This window comes from Camelus dromedarius, chromosome 21, assembly GCF_036321535.1.
Source record: "Camelus dromedarius isolate mCamDro1 chromosome 21, mCamDro1.pat, whole genome shotgun sequence".
Taxonomy (NCBI): domain Eukaryota; kingdom Metazoa; phylum Chordata; class Mammalia; order Artiodactyla; family Camelidae; genus Camelus; species Camelus dromedarius.
Window position 1 is genome coordinate 19,305,754 of NC_087456.1, and position 14,147 is coordinate 19,319,900.

Sequence of the window (14,147 nt, forward strand, 5' to 3'; positions counted from 1 at the left end):
TAGTGGTGTGTGTCTGTTAATCCCAAATTCCTAATTTATCCCTCCCCTTCCTTTCCCCTTTGGTAACCATAAGTTTGTTTTCTATGTCAGTGAGTCTGTTTTTGTTTTGTAAATAAGTTCATTTGTATCTCTTTTTTTTTAGATTCCACATGTAAGTGATATATGATATTTATTTTTCTCTCTCTGACTTACTTCACTTAGTGTGATAATCTCTTAATTCCATCCATGTTACTGCAAGTGGCATTATTTCATCCATTTTTGTGGTTGAGTAATATTCTATTGTGTGTATGTGTGTGTATATATACACACACACACACGCACACACATATATACATGTATATATACACACACACATCTTAATTCATCATCTGTTCATGGATATTTAGGTTGCTTCCACATCTTGGCTGTTGTAAATAGTGCTATGAACATTGGGGTGCATGTATCTTTTTGATTAGAGTTTTCCTCTTTTCTGGATATATGCCCAGGAATGGGATTGCTGGATCATATGGTAACTCTATTTTCAGTTTTTTAAGGAAACTCCATACTGTTCTCCATAGTAGTTGCACCAGTTTACATTCCCACCAACAGTATAGGAGGGACCCTTTTCTCCACACCCTCTCCATCATTTATTATTTGTAGACTTTTTGATGATGGTCATTCTGTTCAGTGTATGATGATACCTCACTGTAGTTTTGATTTGCATGTCTCTAATAATTAGCAGTGTTGAGCATCTTTTCATGTGCCTATTGGCCATCTGTATGTCTTTGGAGAAATGTCTATTTAGGTCTTCTGCCCATTTTTTGTTTGTTTTTTTGCTATTGAGCTGTATGAGCTGTTTGTGTATTTTGGAAATTGTTGATCCCATCATTCATGCGTTACTTTTTAAATATAGTGTTAGGTAAGGGTCCAGCTTCATTTTTCTGCATGTGGATATCCAGTTTTCCCAACACCATTTGTTGAATAGACTATTCTTTCCCCACTGAATGGTCTTGGCACCCCTGTCAAAAATCATTTGACATATACATGAGAGTTTATTTCTGGACTCTCTGTTCTATTCCATTAGTGTATATGTCTTTATGCCAGTACCACACTGTTTTGATTACTGTAATTTTATAGTAAATTTTAAAATCAGAAAGTGTGAGTCCTCCAGCTTTTTTTTTTTCCTTTTCAAGATTATTATGCTATTGGGGTCCCTTGAGTTTTCCTATGTATTTTAGGATGGGTTTTTCCATTTCTTAAAAAAATTGGGATTTTGATAGAGATTGCACTGAGTGTATAGATTGCTTTGGTAGTTGTGACAGCTTAACAATATTAAGTCGTTCAGTCATGTACATGGCATGTTATTCTGTTTATGTCTTCTGTAAGTTTTTTCAGTAATGTTTTAGTTTTCAGTGTGTAAGTCTTTACCTCCTTGGTTAGGTTAATTCCTAAGTATTTTATTCTGTTAGATGCTATTGTAAGTGGAACTGTTTTTTAAATTTCCTTTTGGGATTGTTCCCTGGCAGTATATAGAAACACTGCTGACTTCTGCATGTTAATTTCATATGCTCCTACCTAGCTGAATTGATTAGTTTTAACAATTTTTTGTGGAATCTCTAGGGTTTTTGACATATAAGATCATATCATCTATAAACAGAGATAATTTTACTTCTTTTCAGTTTAGATGCCTTCATTACTATTTCTTCAAGTACTTTTTCTGCCTTACTCTCTTTCTCTTCTCTTTCTGGGACTCCAAGATTAGAACTTTTGTTACAGAAACACCATGGGTCCCTGACACTGTGTTCAATTTTACCTTTTTTTAAGTCATTTTCTCTCTAGTTTTTAGATTGGATAGCTTATATTGTTCTATCTTCAAGTTCATTAATTCAGTCCTCTAGCCTTTCCATTCTGTTGTTAAGCTCTGGTCTGTTCATTTTGGTAATTGTATTTATCAGTTCTTAAATTTCTATTTGCTGCTTCTTTCTATTTCTTTGGTGAGATGTATTTTTTCATTTGTTTTGAGGATGTCTGTAATTGCTTGTTTAAGCATATTTACAATAGGCTTTAAAATCTTTGTCAGATATTTCTAAAATCTTTAATCTTGGAGTTGGCATCTATTGTCTGTCTTTTTTTCATTAAGCTTGAGAAGCTGAATTTCTGCTTGTTTCCTTAATGTGACTCATCACTATGCTTTCATTTAATTGATTATTCTCTTATCTTCTCTGTTTTTGGTTTAGAAACACTCTTGCAATTAGTATGCCCTATTTCAAGTCAGTAGTGGACGTTCATAAATGTCAGAGCCAGGGGCTTCCAAACAGCTCTTCAAAGGCATAATTGACAGTTACGGCACGTCACTCTTTGCCTACCCCTTGTCCTCCCTCTTGCCCTCCCATCCGTCCACATGTTAAGGTGATGTTACACATTTGGAGGAGAGCTTTTTAACCTAGCAGCTGTAGGCCTGTAGAGAGTCCATGGAGGGGCTTTAGGTGCTTTCCCTAAAAGCCCCCTTCCCCACCAGATACAAACATATTTTGTGTGTATGTACATTTTTCTCTGGTGAGTCAGTGGTTCCCATACAGTTCCTAAATGAGAACATGACCAAAGAGGTTAAGAATCATTGTAGCAGATTAAGAAATGGGAACAACAGACTAGGAGGCTCTAAATCATCCATTTACAGGGACTTGAGATCAGGGTGCAGGCTGGAGTGGACAGAGGCCAGCGTGGTGGTGTTGGGAGCTTTCCCTCAACCAACCGAAATAGCTCGTTAGCTCGTAATTATGTGGGTGCCACAGGCACAGTGTCCAAGAGAAGCTTGAAAGATCCGCAAAGTGTAGAATGTTTCAACATAATGAAATGAGAAGAAACATTATTACAGTGTAATGCTAAGAAATTTACATCTAAATAAAAAATGGTTATTGAGGGAAAGAAGTTTGACTTTTTCCAACCTGACTTAGTTAACCAGGCACTGCTAACAGAGCAGCTGGTCTTGTCCAGGGCAGCATGCAGCACTCACAGAAGAGAAACAGGCTCACTGACAAGATAGTCCAGAGAGGATGGTAGCCCTCAAGGTCCCAGAAATAAATGGAAAGAAATGACAGTAGATTAGAGACCGGAGAAAGCAGGAGGAAGGTACTGTGAAGGGACCCCAGGACTGTCCTGTGGCAGCAATCAGGGGAATTACCGTTGAGCCCAGTAAAGACGGAAGCCCAAACCAAATCAGAGCTGGACTAAATAGATTCCTTTCCTGGAGGAGGCTGGGCCTAATTGAATCTGTAACAAATTTCTGTTTCTCAGGCTTTTCTCATTTTTGTTCCAGACTCAGCCTTTGAAACCCTTATTTAAACTCTTTCATCCTGTTATTTCCAGAGTTTCTAAGAAAGGCCATGTAGGGGCACCAGTCTAAGGAGAACATCAGTTTAAAAAGGCAAAGAATATATCTCCCCTTTCTCCTCTCTGGGCTACTTGAGCCCCGAGAAAGCTCAGGAGGAGAAGCTTTCTGCAGAACGAAACTGACTTGCTTCTAGACTCGCAGGTCCCATAGCTTGCAGAGTGATGGACGTGTTCAGGCCATTCCTCTGTATGATACTGAGATGCGTAATAAGAAACATATACTTGGGCTTTTTCCCACTTTCTGGCACAGAGCTCCTAAAACGCTTGGAATTTCCTAAGTGATGAAAACAATAAAGGTGTCATTTGTGTTTCTAATGAGATGACTTATAAGGTGCACCTAAGGATTCGGGCTGGTTGCCAGGAGAACCAACCATGTGATGAGAGAATTAGAACTTTCAGTCCCAACCCCTGATCTCTGGGCAGGGAAGAGGGCCTGGAGGTTCAGTCCGTCACCAATGAATAGTCAACCATACCTATCCATTGAAGCCTCCATTAAAAACCCCAAAGGGCAGGTTTGGAAAGCTTCTGGGTTGGTAAACACAATGAGACTTAGGGAAAGCTGTATCTTGGAGAGGGCAGGAACCTCCACGCCTTTTCCCCATGCCTTGCCCTGTATGCATCTTTTCTATCTGGCTGCTCCTGATTTATAAACCTTTTATGGTGACCTATGAAGTAAAATGTTTCTGAGTTCTGTGAGACATGTTAGCAAATTAATCAAACCCAAGGTGGGGGTCCTTGGAACCTCCAATCTACAGCCAGTTGGTCTGAAGCAGAGCTTCGGGCTTTTGATTGGTATCTGAAGTGGAAGGCGGTCTTGAGCTGTGGAATCTGATGCCATCTCCAGGTAGATAGTTGTCAGAATTGAATTCTTGAATTGTAGGACACAAGCTGGTGTCTGAGAAACACCCCTGCTACACCATACTCTGATCCCAGGAAGATCTGGTCCACTAGCTACAGACATAGTACACGTCAGCTAAAAGGACAGCGTGAGGGGGGTGCTTTTAAAGACCTCTATTCATTAAAATACCCATTCATTCAAGTAGGTAGTTGATAAGAGCTTGCTGTGTTTCAGTGTCTATGTTATGTAGCTTTTGTATCTCCTGGTGCTAAGTCAGGGTTCTTGCAGAATTCCTACCCACCTCCAGGAAACAGAGCACACCCATGTGAACTGCTGGGGATCTATAATATAATTATTCAACAAGGGAAACACTGCATAACCACAAACACAAGTGCTAAAGGGACCAGGTAGTGAGGGAGTGATCAGAAGGAGGGTTCCTACACACTAATAATCCTTCACGTTCTCAAAATACTTGGGACTTGGCAAAGTACACCTTCACAAGTGACCTTATTTACTTCTAAGACAATTCTATAGGGTAGTTATTACCCTCATTTTTAAAATAAAACTATATTCAGAGGGATTAAAAGACTTGCTTCAAATCGTAAAATCTGAAGTAAATGGTGGGGCGGGAATGCAAACCACTGACTCTAATCTGGGTGTCGTCCTGCTGCTTGACCCTGCTGGGGTGCACATCTGCATTTTAGTTGATAATCACAACCTGGGAAGTCTGGGTAAGGCCAGGACTTACCCCCAAGGCCTCATGACAGACGTTGTGATGATGCTGTGAGATCTCCCACTTGGCAGCTGTCAGTGTCTGTGCTTGGGCTTATTTTTGGTACCAGGAGTAGAGGATGCTAAAACCATCACCAAGAGAAGCTTCTGGAGGAGGCCAGAATGGAACTGGGCACATGGGAGGTAAAAGGGCAGTAAGAGTGTCATAGGAAGGGCTGGTGACTGCCGGGCCCCCGTTATCCTGTAAATCTGCATCAAGATGTCAGTCTGGGTTAGATCAGGCTTGTCTTTGCAGCTGAGGGTATGAGACAGCTCCTTCAGGAGTTCTGCATGCAGTGGCAAAGAGAAAGCCTCACATGAGGAACAGCAGAGATCCAAATCTCCTCTGGGTTGGCATCAGGAGCTCAGCGAGCTCTGAAGGGATTTCTATACCGAGTCTTAGTAGAGTCTCATCCCTTCCGCTGGGCCAGTCTAGTCGGAAGGGGCAGAGCCCTGGATACCAGCCTGGATTTAATGACTTGTTCACACGTCTGTCTCCTCCACTAAATTGTAAGGACAACACTGGGCCTTACTCAGATTAATAGAAGCACTTAATAATTAACATGTGTTGAATTCAACTGAATGAACTAGACTTTGCTCTGCCGCAGTGTGACTCAGTTTTTAAATGGGCATGGAAATGTCTGGCCCCCTGGCCTCAGATGGCTGACATCTGTGACTGCCTTCGCTCCTTCAGTTTTTAAATGGGCATGGAAATGTCTGGCCCCCTGGCCTCAGATGGCTGACATCTGTCATGAGGACCAGATCCATCATGTACACATGAACAGTATTAATACTTTCTAGTCCCATATAAACATAAAGGATTATTCTGATCACTTACAAAACACCTACTTGGAGGTGACCCTCCAAGTGGGTACATCATATACTTGGGAAGTTTTCTCCACGTTGTCTTTTTTGTCAAAACGTTCACAAGTAGACCCTCAATAGGTATTTCCTGTCTAACTGACTGGACTGTCTGACAACCATCAGCCAGAGCAGAAGAGAGAAGTTCTCCCTGAGACTGCAGGAGACTTCCGGTGCTCTTCCATCAGTCTGGGTAAAGTTGTCGGACAAGGCAGAAAGAACAGGAAGGGCCGAGTGCCTTCAGGACTCCTCGTGTTATTCCTGTTGACCACGGGCTGATTTCAGTTGGAGATCAGGAAGAGGCAACAGGGCTAGCATTCAACAAAAACCAGCATCAGGGATCTCATTTTTAGGAATCCATTAGGCGTTTGTTATTCTTATCTAACTGTGGACCAGCCAGCCCCTAGACACTTCCTAAGAGATCCTGACTCAGGGCCTGGGTCTCCCTACTTGTCTGTGGACCAGGGCATGGTGGCCCAGAGGACCCCATGAAGGCACCAGGAGCTGTCCGTGAAACCCCACAAACCAGGTCTCTGTACCAGTGCCTGGACCAAATGAGCACACGAGCTCTGCCAGGGTAGAAGGGCACAGAGGAGAAACATCACTCTGACAACGCAGTCCAGCACCGTCCCTGCGCTCCCACTTAGCTTCTCCACACTTACTGCCAGCATCGTATTGACCTCCTCACCTCTCTCCCTCCAACAATGAATACTTCCCAAGTCCCAGGTACCTTGTGTGGTGCCAAGCTGGTTACAAAGATAAGCACAGAGCCCTCGCGGTCTCCCAGTGGGGAAGGCATCAGATACTCCTACGGCTGCACGATAAGGGCTCAGTGGCAGAGAGGAACAGCGTTGAAAAGACCCAAGAATGAGTAGTAAGTGGCTTAGTGTACACTGGCCACATGTGTGTAGGAGAGGGTGGCGGTGAGGAGACTGCGAAGGTGGAGGAGGGCACAGGTGCAGTTTGCACCAGTTAGTAAGAGTTGATTGTTAAATTTGCATGATACTTGTGAACTGGATGATCTGATGTTGGTAGTTTAAAATCAGCCGTGGTGGGCACGTTTCTACAACAAAGGTTGGCAAACATCACAAATCAGTTTTCCAGCTGGTTGTTAACATTTATGGGCCCATGTTTGTGCACCAGTATATGTGTAGAGTTGCTAGAAATCTCAGGGAAGGGGCCCCGCAACAGTCAGAAAAGGGTATTCCAGGCAGAACTGCAAACTAACTTGGCACACTCACCAGCCTCAGATTCTTCATCGCTTGGGGAAACATGCCTTGATGTAACTGCAGTTTGCCAACTTTCATTACCTGCACACCTCTGACGGGATGGTTTCCTGGGAAAAAAATCCTGGAAGAAAACAAACGGCAAACAGTGTCAGCAGCTCTCACCTTTGCAGTCGGCATTTTGTCAGGAGACTATGAACGTGGGCGCGCACGCTGGCTGTGACTGTTAATGAGCCACTGAAAAGAAATTAGCCTGCAGCTGGGAGAACGCAACACTGAGGGAATAAGCACACTGTCGTCTCCCGCGCCCCAGAATGCCTGTTGCATTAGGAAGACAATAACAGGACTGGGATGCCTCTGTAATAAACCCTGGAGAGGAAAATCTGGACCTCTGCCTTTATACTTGGCAGGGGATGTGCAGACCAGGTGCTAATCTTATCCCCCAGCCTCTCCCGTGGAGCTCCAGCACCTAGGACAGCCCTAGAATGGAAGCTGGCCTCTCAGGATGTAACTGTTATGGAAATGAGTAGAGCTTTCAGGACTCCCATCTAGATGCGCCCACACCCTCCTCTTAACTGTAAAGCCCTCTGAGTCTCAGCTGCAGGCTACATCGTTCACCAGAGTCCACCTTCCAGGCCCCGTCTATTTATTGGATTCTAGAGCTTTTGATTCAGAGACCCCGTCTCTGCCACGAACTCCACACACACTTGACGTCGTTCACACATACCAGAATAGAACTGCGTGGTGTTGGGGACCAAAGGATGACACTTAGGGCTGTTTCAGACCCAGTGTTATTTCAGCTTGATTCAACAATATGTCTGCAATTTGGCCTCTTCTGCCTCCCACATCCTCTAATCTTGGAGTCTACTGAGCTCCTGCTGTGTGTGCAAGATTGTTCCTGGGGCTGGGGTGAATACTACACTGTAATATATGATTTTCCCTCAAGTCCCAATAATCTTATAAGAAACAAAACATTCATGCAACAGTTAAAAAATATCACAGGATAGAGCACGACTTCATGTCCCAATGAAGCCTCAGTACATAGTAATGCTCAGTTCAGCTGAGAAAATGGTACAGGAGTCATGAAAAATAGAGGTGACTGATGATTGGTTCCACTAGGGAAGGTCCCCTGGAGGAGGGAAAGAGGACTTAACCTGGCTCCCCAGGATTTGGGAAGGCTTGTCTGGGTGGGGAGAACGGAAGTGCATCCTGCTGTTGGAAGGCGTGAGAGTGCCCTCCAGGGGCCGCCTGTCCAGAGACCTCCATAACATAACCCAGAGAATCACGACTTACCCAGGGCTTGCCATGTGCCAAGCACTGATCTGCTTTTCATTTATGAACAGTCATGGAACCCACATCTAGGCTCTGCTGTATAATGGAGATGAGGTAGGTTTACCAGGAGAGACACGTGTGTTCTCTGATTAGCGTACACAGATCTACAAACCATTCCCTCTCCCGGAACCTCAGCTCTTCCCCGCATGAAATGTGATATGGAAGCTTTCTTCATTCAGGCTCTTAAAGAAGTGGAAAGCAGTACCTGAGAGGGAGGTATTTAAATTAATAGAAGGTTGGCCATGCTTCTTTTAAAAAACTGAAAAGGGAGAAGGTGGAGGGAACAAAGGAGACACCTGGGTCCTGGGTTTCCTTTTGTCTCCTGAGTGTGCCAAGAGATCAATCACTTTACCTCCCATCCCTTCAAAATGAGCATCATTATCTACTTGTGTGGAAGAGATTTTAAGATCCCCAGACAAAAGGCTTAAGTACAGGACACCATTGCCCTGTACTTAACTGCCCTGGACACTTTCCTTGAAAAGCACACCTGGATTTGGGACTTTAAATTCAATTATGCCACCTTCATAGCAATAAAATAAAGGCCAAAAAAGAACTACATACTAATAATCATTCCATTAAGTGGATGTCTGTCACGTCAGTTAGCAGGAGGAAAGAGAACCTTTGGTTCTGTAGTGGCAGGGAAAATGGTGCATAATTACTCCACCATGAGTACCTGCTCTGGTTGCTTAAAGATATTAAAAAACAAAGCGGAGCTTCGTAAGGAGAGGATGAGGAAGTGGCTGGGAGGGGGACTTCCACATAAATATTTACGGAGTAGTCTCATAGCTCTGGCAGGGGTGCTGAGCGTGTGCCTGGGTGGTTTCTGGAGGCTTCCCAGCTGACATATGGAAGAGCATCATGAACACTTGCTGGAACAGCACCCCAGGGAGGACGGGAAGCTCGCTTCTGCTGGGAGAGGGTCTCCACCGCGGGCGTGGGCTTTCAGCAGCTTTGCTGTGTGTGACAGTGACGAGGAGCGAGGAGGGCCTCCAAGTGGTCTTCACAGGATTGTCAAAAATCAATGCCGGGCTGAGAGCCTGAACCGGAGAAGGAATGGGGGATGCCTGAGGACTGAAAACTGGAGTTTGAGAGAGGGGAAGGGACAGCTAGGAGATGCCAGGTTCTGTGCCCAGGGCATAAGGGATACAGGAAATCCAAGGTGAGTCCCTGCCTTACTCAGTATACAGTCTAGTTGCAGATGTGAACCAAATGAAGTCACGATGCAGGGAGGAATCTGAGAGCTGCCAGACCACGGCGCAGACAACGGGTGCCCCAGAAGCAGACCAGACTGCAGTGATTAGGGGAGGTTCTTTGGAGCCAGAAGGTTCAGACCGGAAGAGGTGAAGGGCTCCTAGGACAGCACGCGGGGCCTGGGAAGGGACAGGTAGCTCTGGCGATGGAACAGAAGGCTGAATACAAAGAGCCAGTGAGCACACTGGTCTGGCCGACAGGAGGCGAGCAGGAGAGGAAATGTGCTTGAGGCCAGGCATGACTGAAGGGGGCTGAGAGTATTTCACTGAGAGTAGAGAACAAGGAAAACTGGTAAAGAGACCATACAGACAGAGAGACCTGAGGCAGGATGGTGGTAATGAGAACAGAAAAGAAGGATCTGATGCAAAAAAATGCTATACAGATGATTCAACAGGACCTGGAGCCCTGCTGGGGCCCAGCAGTCAGAGCTGACTCCAAGATTCAGAAATCGAAATGCCACCCACCAAATACAAGCTAACTGTGTAATAACAAAACCATTCAACAAGGCATTCTACTTGTTTGGGTGTGATAAATATATTTTCATGGGTGCGGCACTAGCAGTCACGTGCTCCAGGATGCTGGCCTCGAATGGAAGCAGTGCCTTTGGTGTTTCTGTGGGGAGCGTGTAGGAAGGACGATGTTTAACCAGAGAAAAGCAGCAGCACAGGCGCTGGTGTAACTCAGACCCGTGAGCACCAGGCCTTGCTGCCATATTCTGTGAGGCTCTGAGAGTCAGGAACCTGGAGTGTCTTAAGTTAAAAGAGGGTAGAGACAAACATACCCAATGGCAGGGCCTTTGTTACTGGTCTTACTGAGGTTTTTCCACACGACACAATTATCAGTCACGTTGCTTCATTATAGGTAGGAGTTCAGGGCAGGAAAAAACTTATTGTTCAGGACTACTTTTTTAGAACTGATAGAAAATATATCACTGAATTTAAAACAAAGGCTTAGCTTGGCTATATAAACTGTATTTGAGAGTAGCCAAATAGCTCTGGTGTATGAATTTTAGCTGATAAATGTGAAATGATAGTGGAATTAGGAAAATCAGACTTTTGCAACTCCTGAGGAAATAACTGGTCCATGAAAAATTATCACTAGATGAAACCAGATCAAAGAACAATGGGGAATTTCACAGTGGATAAATTAGGTTGTTACCATCTGAACCCAATAATCAATCTTAGCATCACTCCGGTGGGACAACCAGACATTACATGCTATCTGATGTGATGCAATAGGAATTATTTCATATCACCTATAGAGGATCCTTGCCAAAAAAACAAAGAAGAGGAAATTGAATTTAAGCTCATAAAGTTAAATTCAATTGCAAAGGAAAAACAAGCGATAGAGGAACAAATAAAAGCAGTCAGCTAAATCTAAGACACGGGAAGTTCTACAGGACTGTGACCCAGGATCTCAACAGGTCAATGGACTGAAAAGAAAAAGGTGGCATGGGAGGAGAACACTCCAACCTAGGAACTCTGAACGTGAAATGGCATTGTGGGGGTGTTAAGAAAATGTCCCTATTTTTCAGAAACAAAATGTAGTATGCATGGATAAAATGATGTAATGTTTGAGATTTGAATTAAATTTCTTCAGCATAATTTCTCCTTCTAGCTGTGGTAGATTAGCTTGTTTTATACCAAATTCCTTGTTAAGAACAAGATAAGTTAAACAAGAATCAAAGAACCACTGAAGGAAGGAAATCTGGATGAGTCAAAATAGCAGAAAGAACAGAAACTCAAGAAAGTTATCCTTATTTTTGTTGTTACTTTTCCCTTTGCTGATCTGAAAGCAAAGGCAGAAAGGCTAAACAGCTGAGCAGAAGTTTTGGCAGTCTCAAAGACAGGGAGCCACAGAAGTTGGAGTTCAGGGCTCAACAAAGATGAGAAGAAGCCCTAGTAAATACCCCCAACTTTCATTTGTGACCTGCCAAAGGGCAGCTGTCTAGGAAGAGTGGTAAGCCAGAAACAGACTGCGGTTCAAGCCCTGATTAGATTAAGGTGATCTGTTTCTACCCTGTCTGGCCAGAAGCAAGAGTAAATTCTCTCTAAAGGAAGATAACATCATCCTGAACCTCAAATTATCTTTCTAATTTTTCTATACAATTTCCTGTGTTCAGTAAAATTATAACCAGATATACAAAAAGACAAGGACTGTCTGAAAACTAAAAGAAAAACAGAGACAATAAACAGACCTAGAGGTATGCAAATATAGAGGTTCTTATGATTGACTTTAAAATAACTGTAGTAAGTATTTTATATACTTGATAATGGCAAACTTAATAATAGAAAAGAATTTTAGCAGAAAATTAGAAAGTATACAAAAAAACCCAATGAAAATCCTGAGACAGAGAAATAGAAAACTGAAATTAATAACTCAGTAGTTTAATAGTTTAATATCAGACTTGTCACAGCCAAGAAAAGAATTAGAGAACTGGGAGGCAGGTCAAAAGAATTCATCAGTAAGACATGGAGCGAGAATGAGATGAACAATAAAGATATATGTTAACTGAAGTCTCAAATGAGAGAAGGAAGAAAATGGGACAGAAGCAATATATGAAGCCATAGTGACTTAGAATTTTCAAAAGTAATGAAAGATAAGAACTTCAAAGAGAATAAAATAATTCAACAAAGGGAAAAGGTGGGGGGACAGTGGGAAATAAAATGCATACAGTGGGGAGGTGCCAAGATGATGGAGTAGAGAGACTCAAAGCATGCCCTCTCTCATAGATTCACCAAGAATTACATCTACAAACCCGTTGAATCGCACAGAACACCTACTGAACTCTGGCAGAGTGTCTCACTTCTAAATACAGAAGGATTCTCACAAAATCTGGTAAGAAAAAAAGAAGAAAGAAAAAAGAAAAAAAAATCAGTTCAGGACCGGTCCTGCAGGGAGGGAGTGGCATAGGAAGAAAGGCACCCTCAGGCTGGGATGCCCTCTCTCCAGCCGGGAGGTCAGCGGGAGCTTCTGAGGCTCGGAGGAGAAAGTGGTAGCCGCTTGGCAAAAAGACTAACAGAAACTGGCACAGAGGGTCCCTATGATCCCCAGCCCTAGATGTGAGCCGGGATGGCCTGCTGGAGATTTGTGAGGAGCCTGGGGAGAGGGTTGGGGCCCACTGCACAGAGGCAGCCTTGGGACTGGATGGCGGTGTAAGCTCTGGCTGGGGGTGTGTGTGGAACAGCACAGCCTGGGACCCCCATGAAGAAGCACCACCACTGGTGTGTGTGGAGGGGAGGGGCAGTGCAGCCCTGCCATAGACTGTGTCTTCGCTTGGCTCCATTGGTGTGTTCTCGTGAGAAGAGAGGTGGGGCTTGGTCATATGAAAAGATGCTCCATGTTATGTGTCATCAGGGAAATGCAAACTAAAACAATGAGACATCAATGCACACTTACTAGAATGGCCAAGATGCAGAACACTGACACCACCAAATGCTAGCGAGGATGTGGAACGACAGGAATTTTCATTCATTGCTAGTGAGAATGCAAACTGGTACTGTCACTTTGGAAGAGTTTGGTTGTTTCTTACAAAACTAAACATGCTGAACAAATGAAACCAAACCATAGTATCCAGGAACTGTGCTCCTCGGTATTGACCCTAAGGAACTGAAAACTTGTGTCCACACAAACACCTCCACGTGGATATTTACAGCCGCTCTGTTCATAATTGCCAAAACTTGGAAGCAACCAAGATGTCCTTCAGTAGGTGAATAGATACAGACTACAGTACATCCAGCGACAGCCAGCACTCTAGTGAGCAGGACACATCGGGATCGCAGGACAGCGGGGACTCATTGCGGGACTCCAGTAGCCTGGCCTCAGCCTGGTCCACCTCGTGCACATTTCTCAGCTGGTGCAGGGGGCAGAGGGCTAGGCTGGGCTGGGCAACTTTTTTTCCCTCCTGGCCCATGCTGGGCTAGCTCTGGGCACTGGAATTTGCTTTCCTATCCAGGCCCACCCTCAGACTGTAATAGCACAGTGAGAAATGTTCGCCAACTGAAAGAGGCCCTTCCTGCATCATCTTTGGTCAACTGGACATTCTTTGTGCATGGAGAAATTTTACTTTGCCACCACAGTGAAGAAACATCAATAAATGAGTCTAGTGAAAATGTGGTAATATTAAAAAAAAAAAAAAACCCCAACAACTATGGTATATCCAGACAATGGATTATCATCCAGTGCTAAAAAGAAAGGACTTATCAAACTATGAAAAGACATGGAGGAACTTTAAATGCATAGTACTGAGTGAAAGAAGCCAGTCTGAAAAGATGACATTTGAACTATATGACATTCTGGAAAAGGCAAAACTATGGGGACAATAAAAAGATCAGTGGTTACCAGGAGTTCAGAGTCGGGGAGGGATGAATAGGCAGAGCATGGAGGATTTTCAGGGGAGTGAAAATACTCTGTATGATTCCGTAATGAAGGATACATTTGTCCAAACCCATAAAATGTACAGCACCGAGAGCGAACCCTAATGTAAACTGTCGACTTTG

At 43.9% G+C, this 14,147-nt stretch overlaps 1 protein-coding gene and 1 long non-coding RNA gene across 5 annotated transcripts in view; one reads left to right on the top strand and one right to left on the bottom strand.

Moving 5' to 3' along the window:
• LOC105099500 (uncharacterized) overlaps nucleotides 1-14,147 on the top strand; it is a 61,865-nt gene that overhangs the window by 32,914 nt on the left and 14,804 nt on the right. For 2 of the 3 annotated variants that reach the window (XR_010377150.1, XR_010377149.1), the window contains one exon: nucleotides 12,381-12,486. The exons of the other annotated variant lie outside the window; for it this stretch is intronic. This is a non-coding gene — a long non-coding RNA (uncharacterized LOC105099500). The remainder of the gene's footprint in view (nucleotides 1-12,380; nucleotides 12,487-14,147) is intronic. 3 annotated transcript variants of the gene reach the window in all.
• Nucleotides 1-14,147, bottom strand: part of SMYD3 (SET and MYND domain containing 3) — a 558,077-nt gene that overhangs the window by 9,748 nt on the left and 534,182 nt on the right. For both annotated transcript variants that reach the window (XM_010992333.3, XM_031438496.2), the window contains one exon: nucleotides 7,081-7,189. In XM_010992333.3, the coding sequence (XP_010990635.1) occupies nucleotides 7,081-7,189 (109 nt within the window). The remainder of the gene's footprint in view (nucleotides 1-7,080; nucleotides 7,190-14,147) is intronic.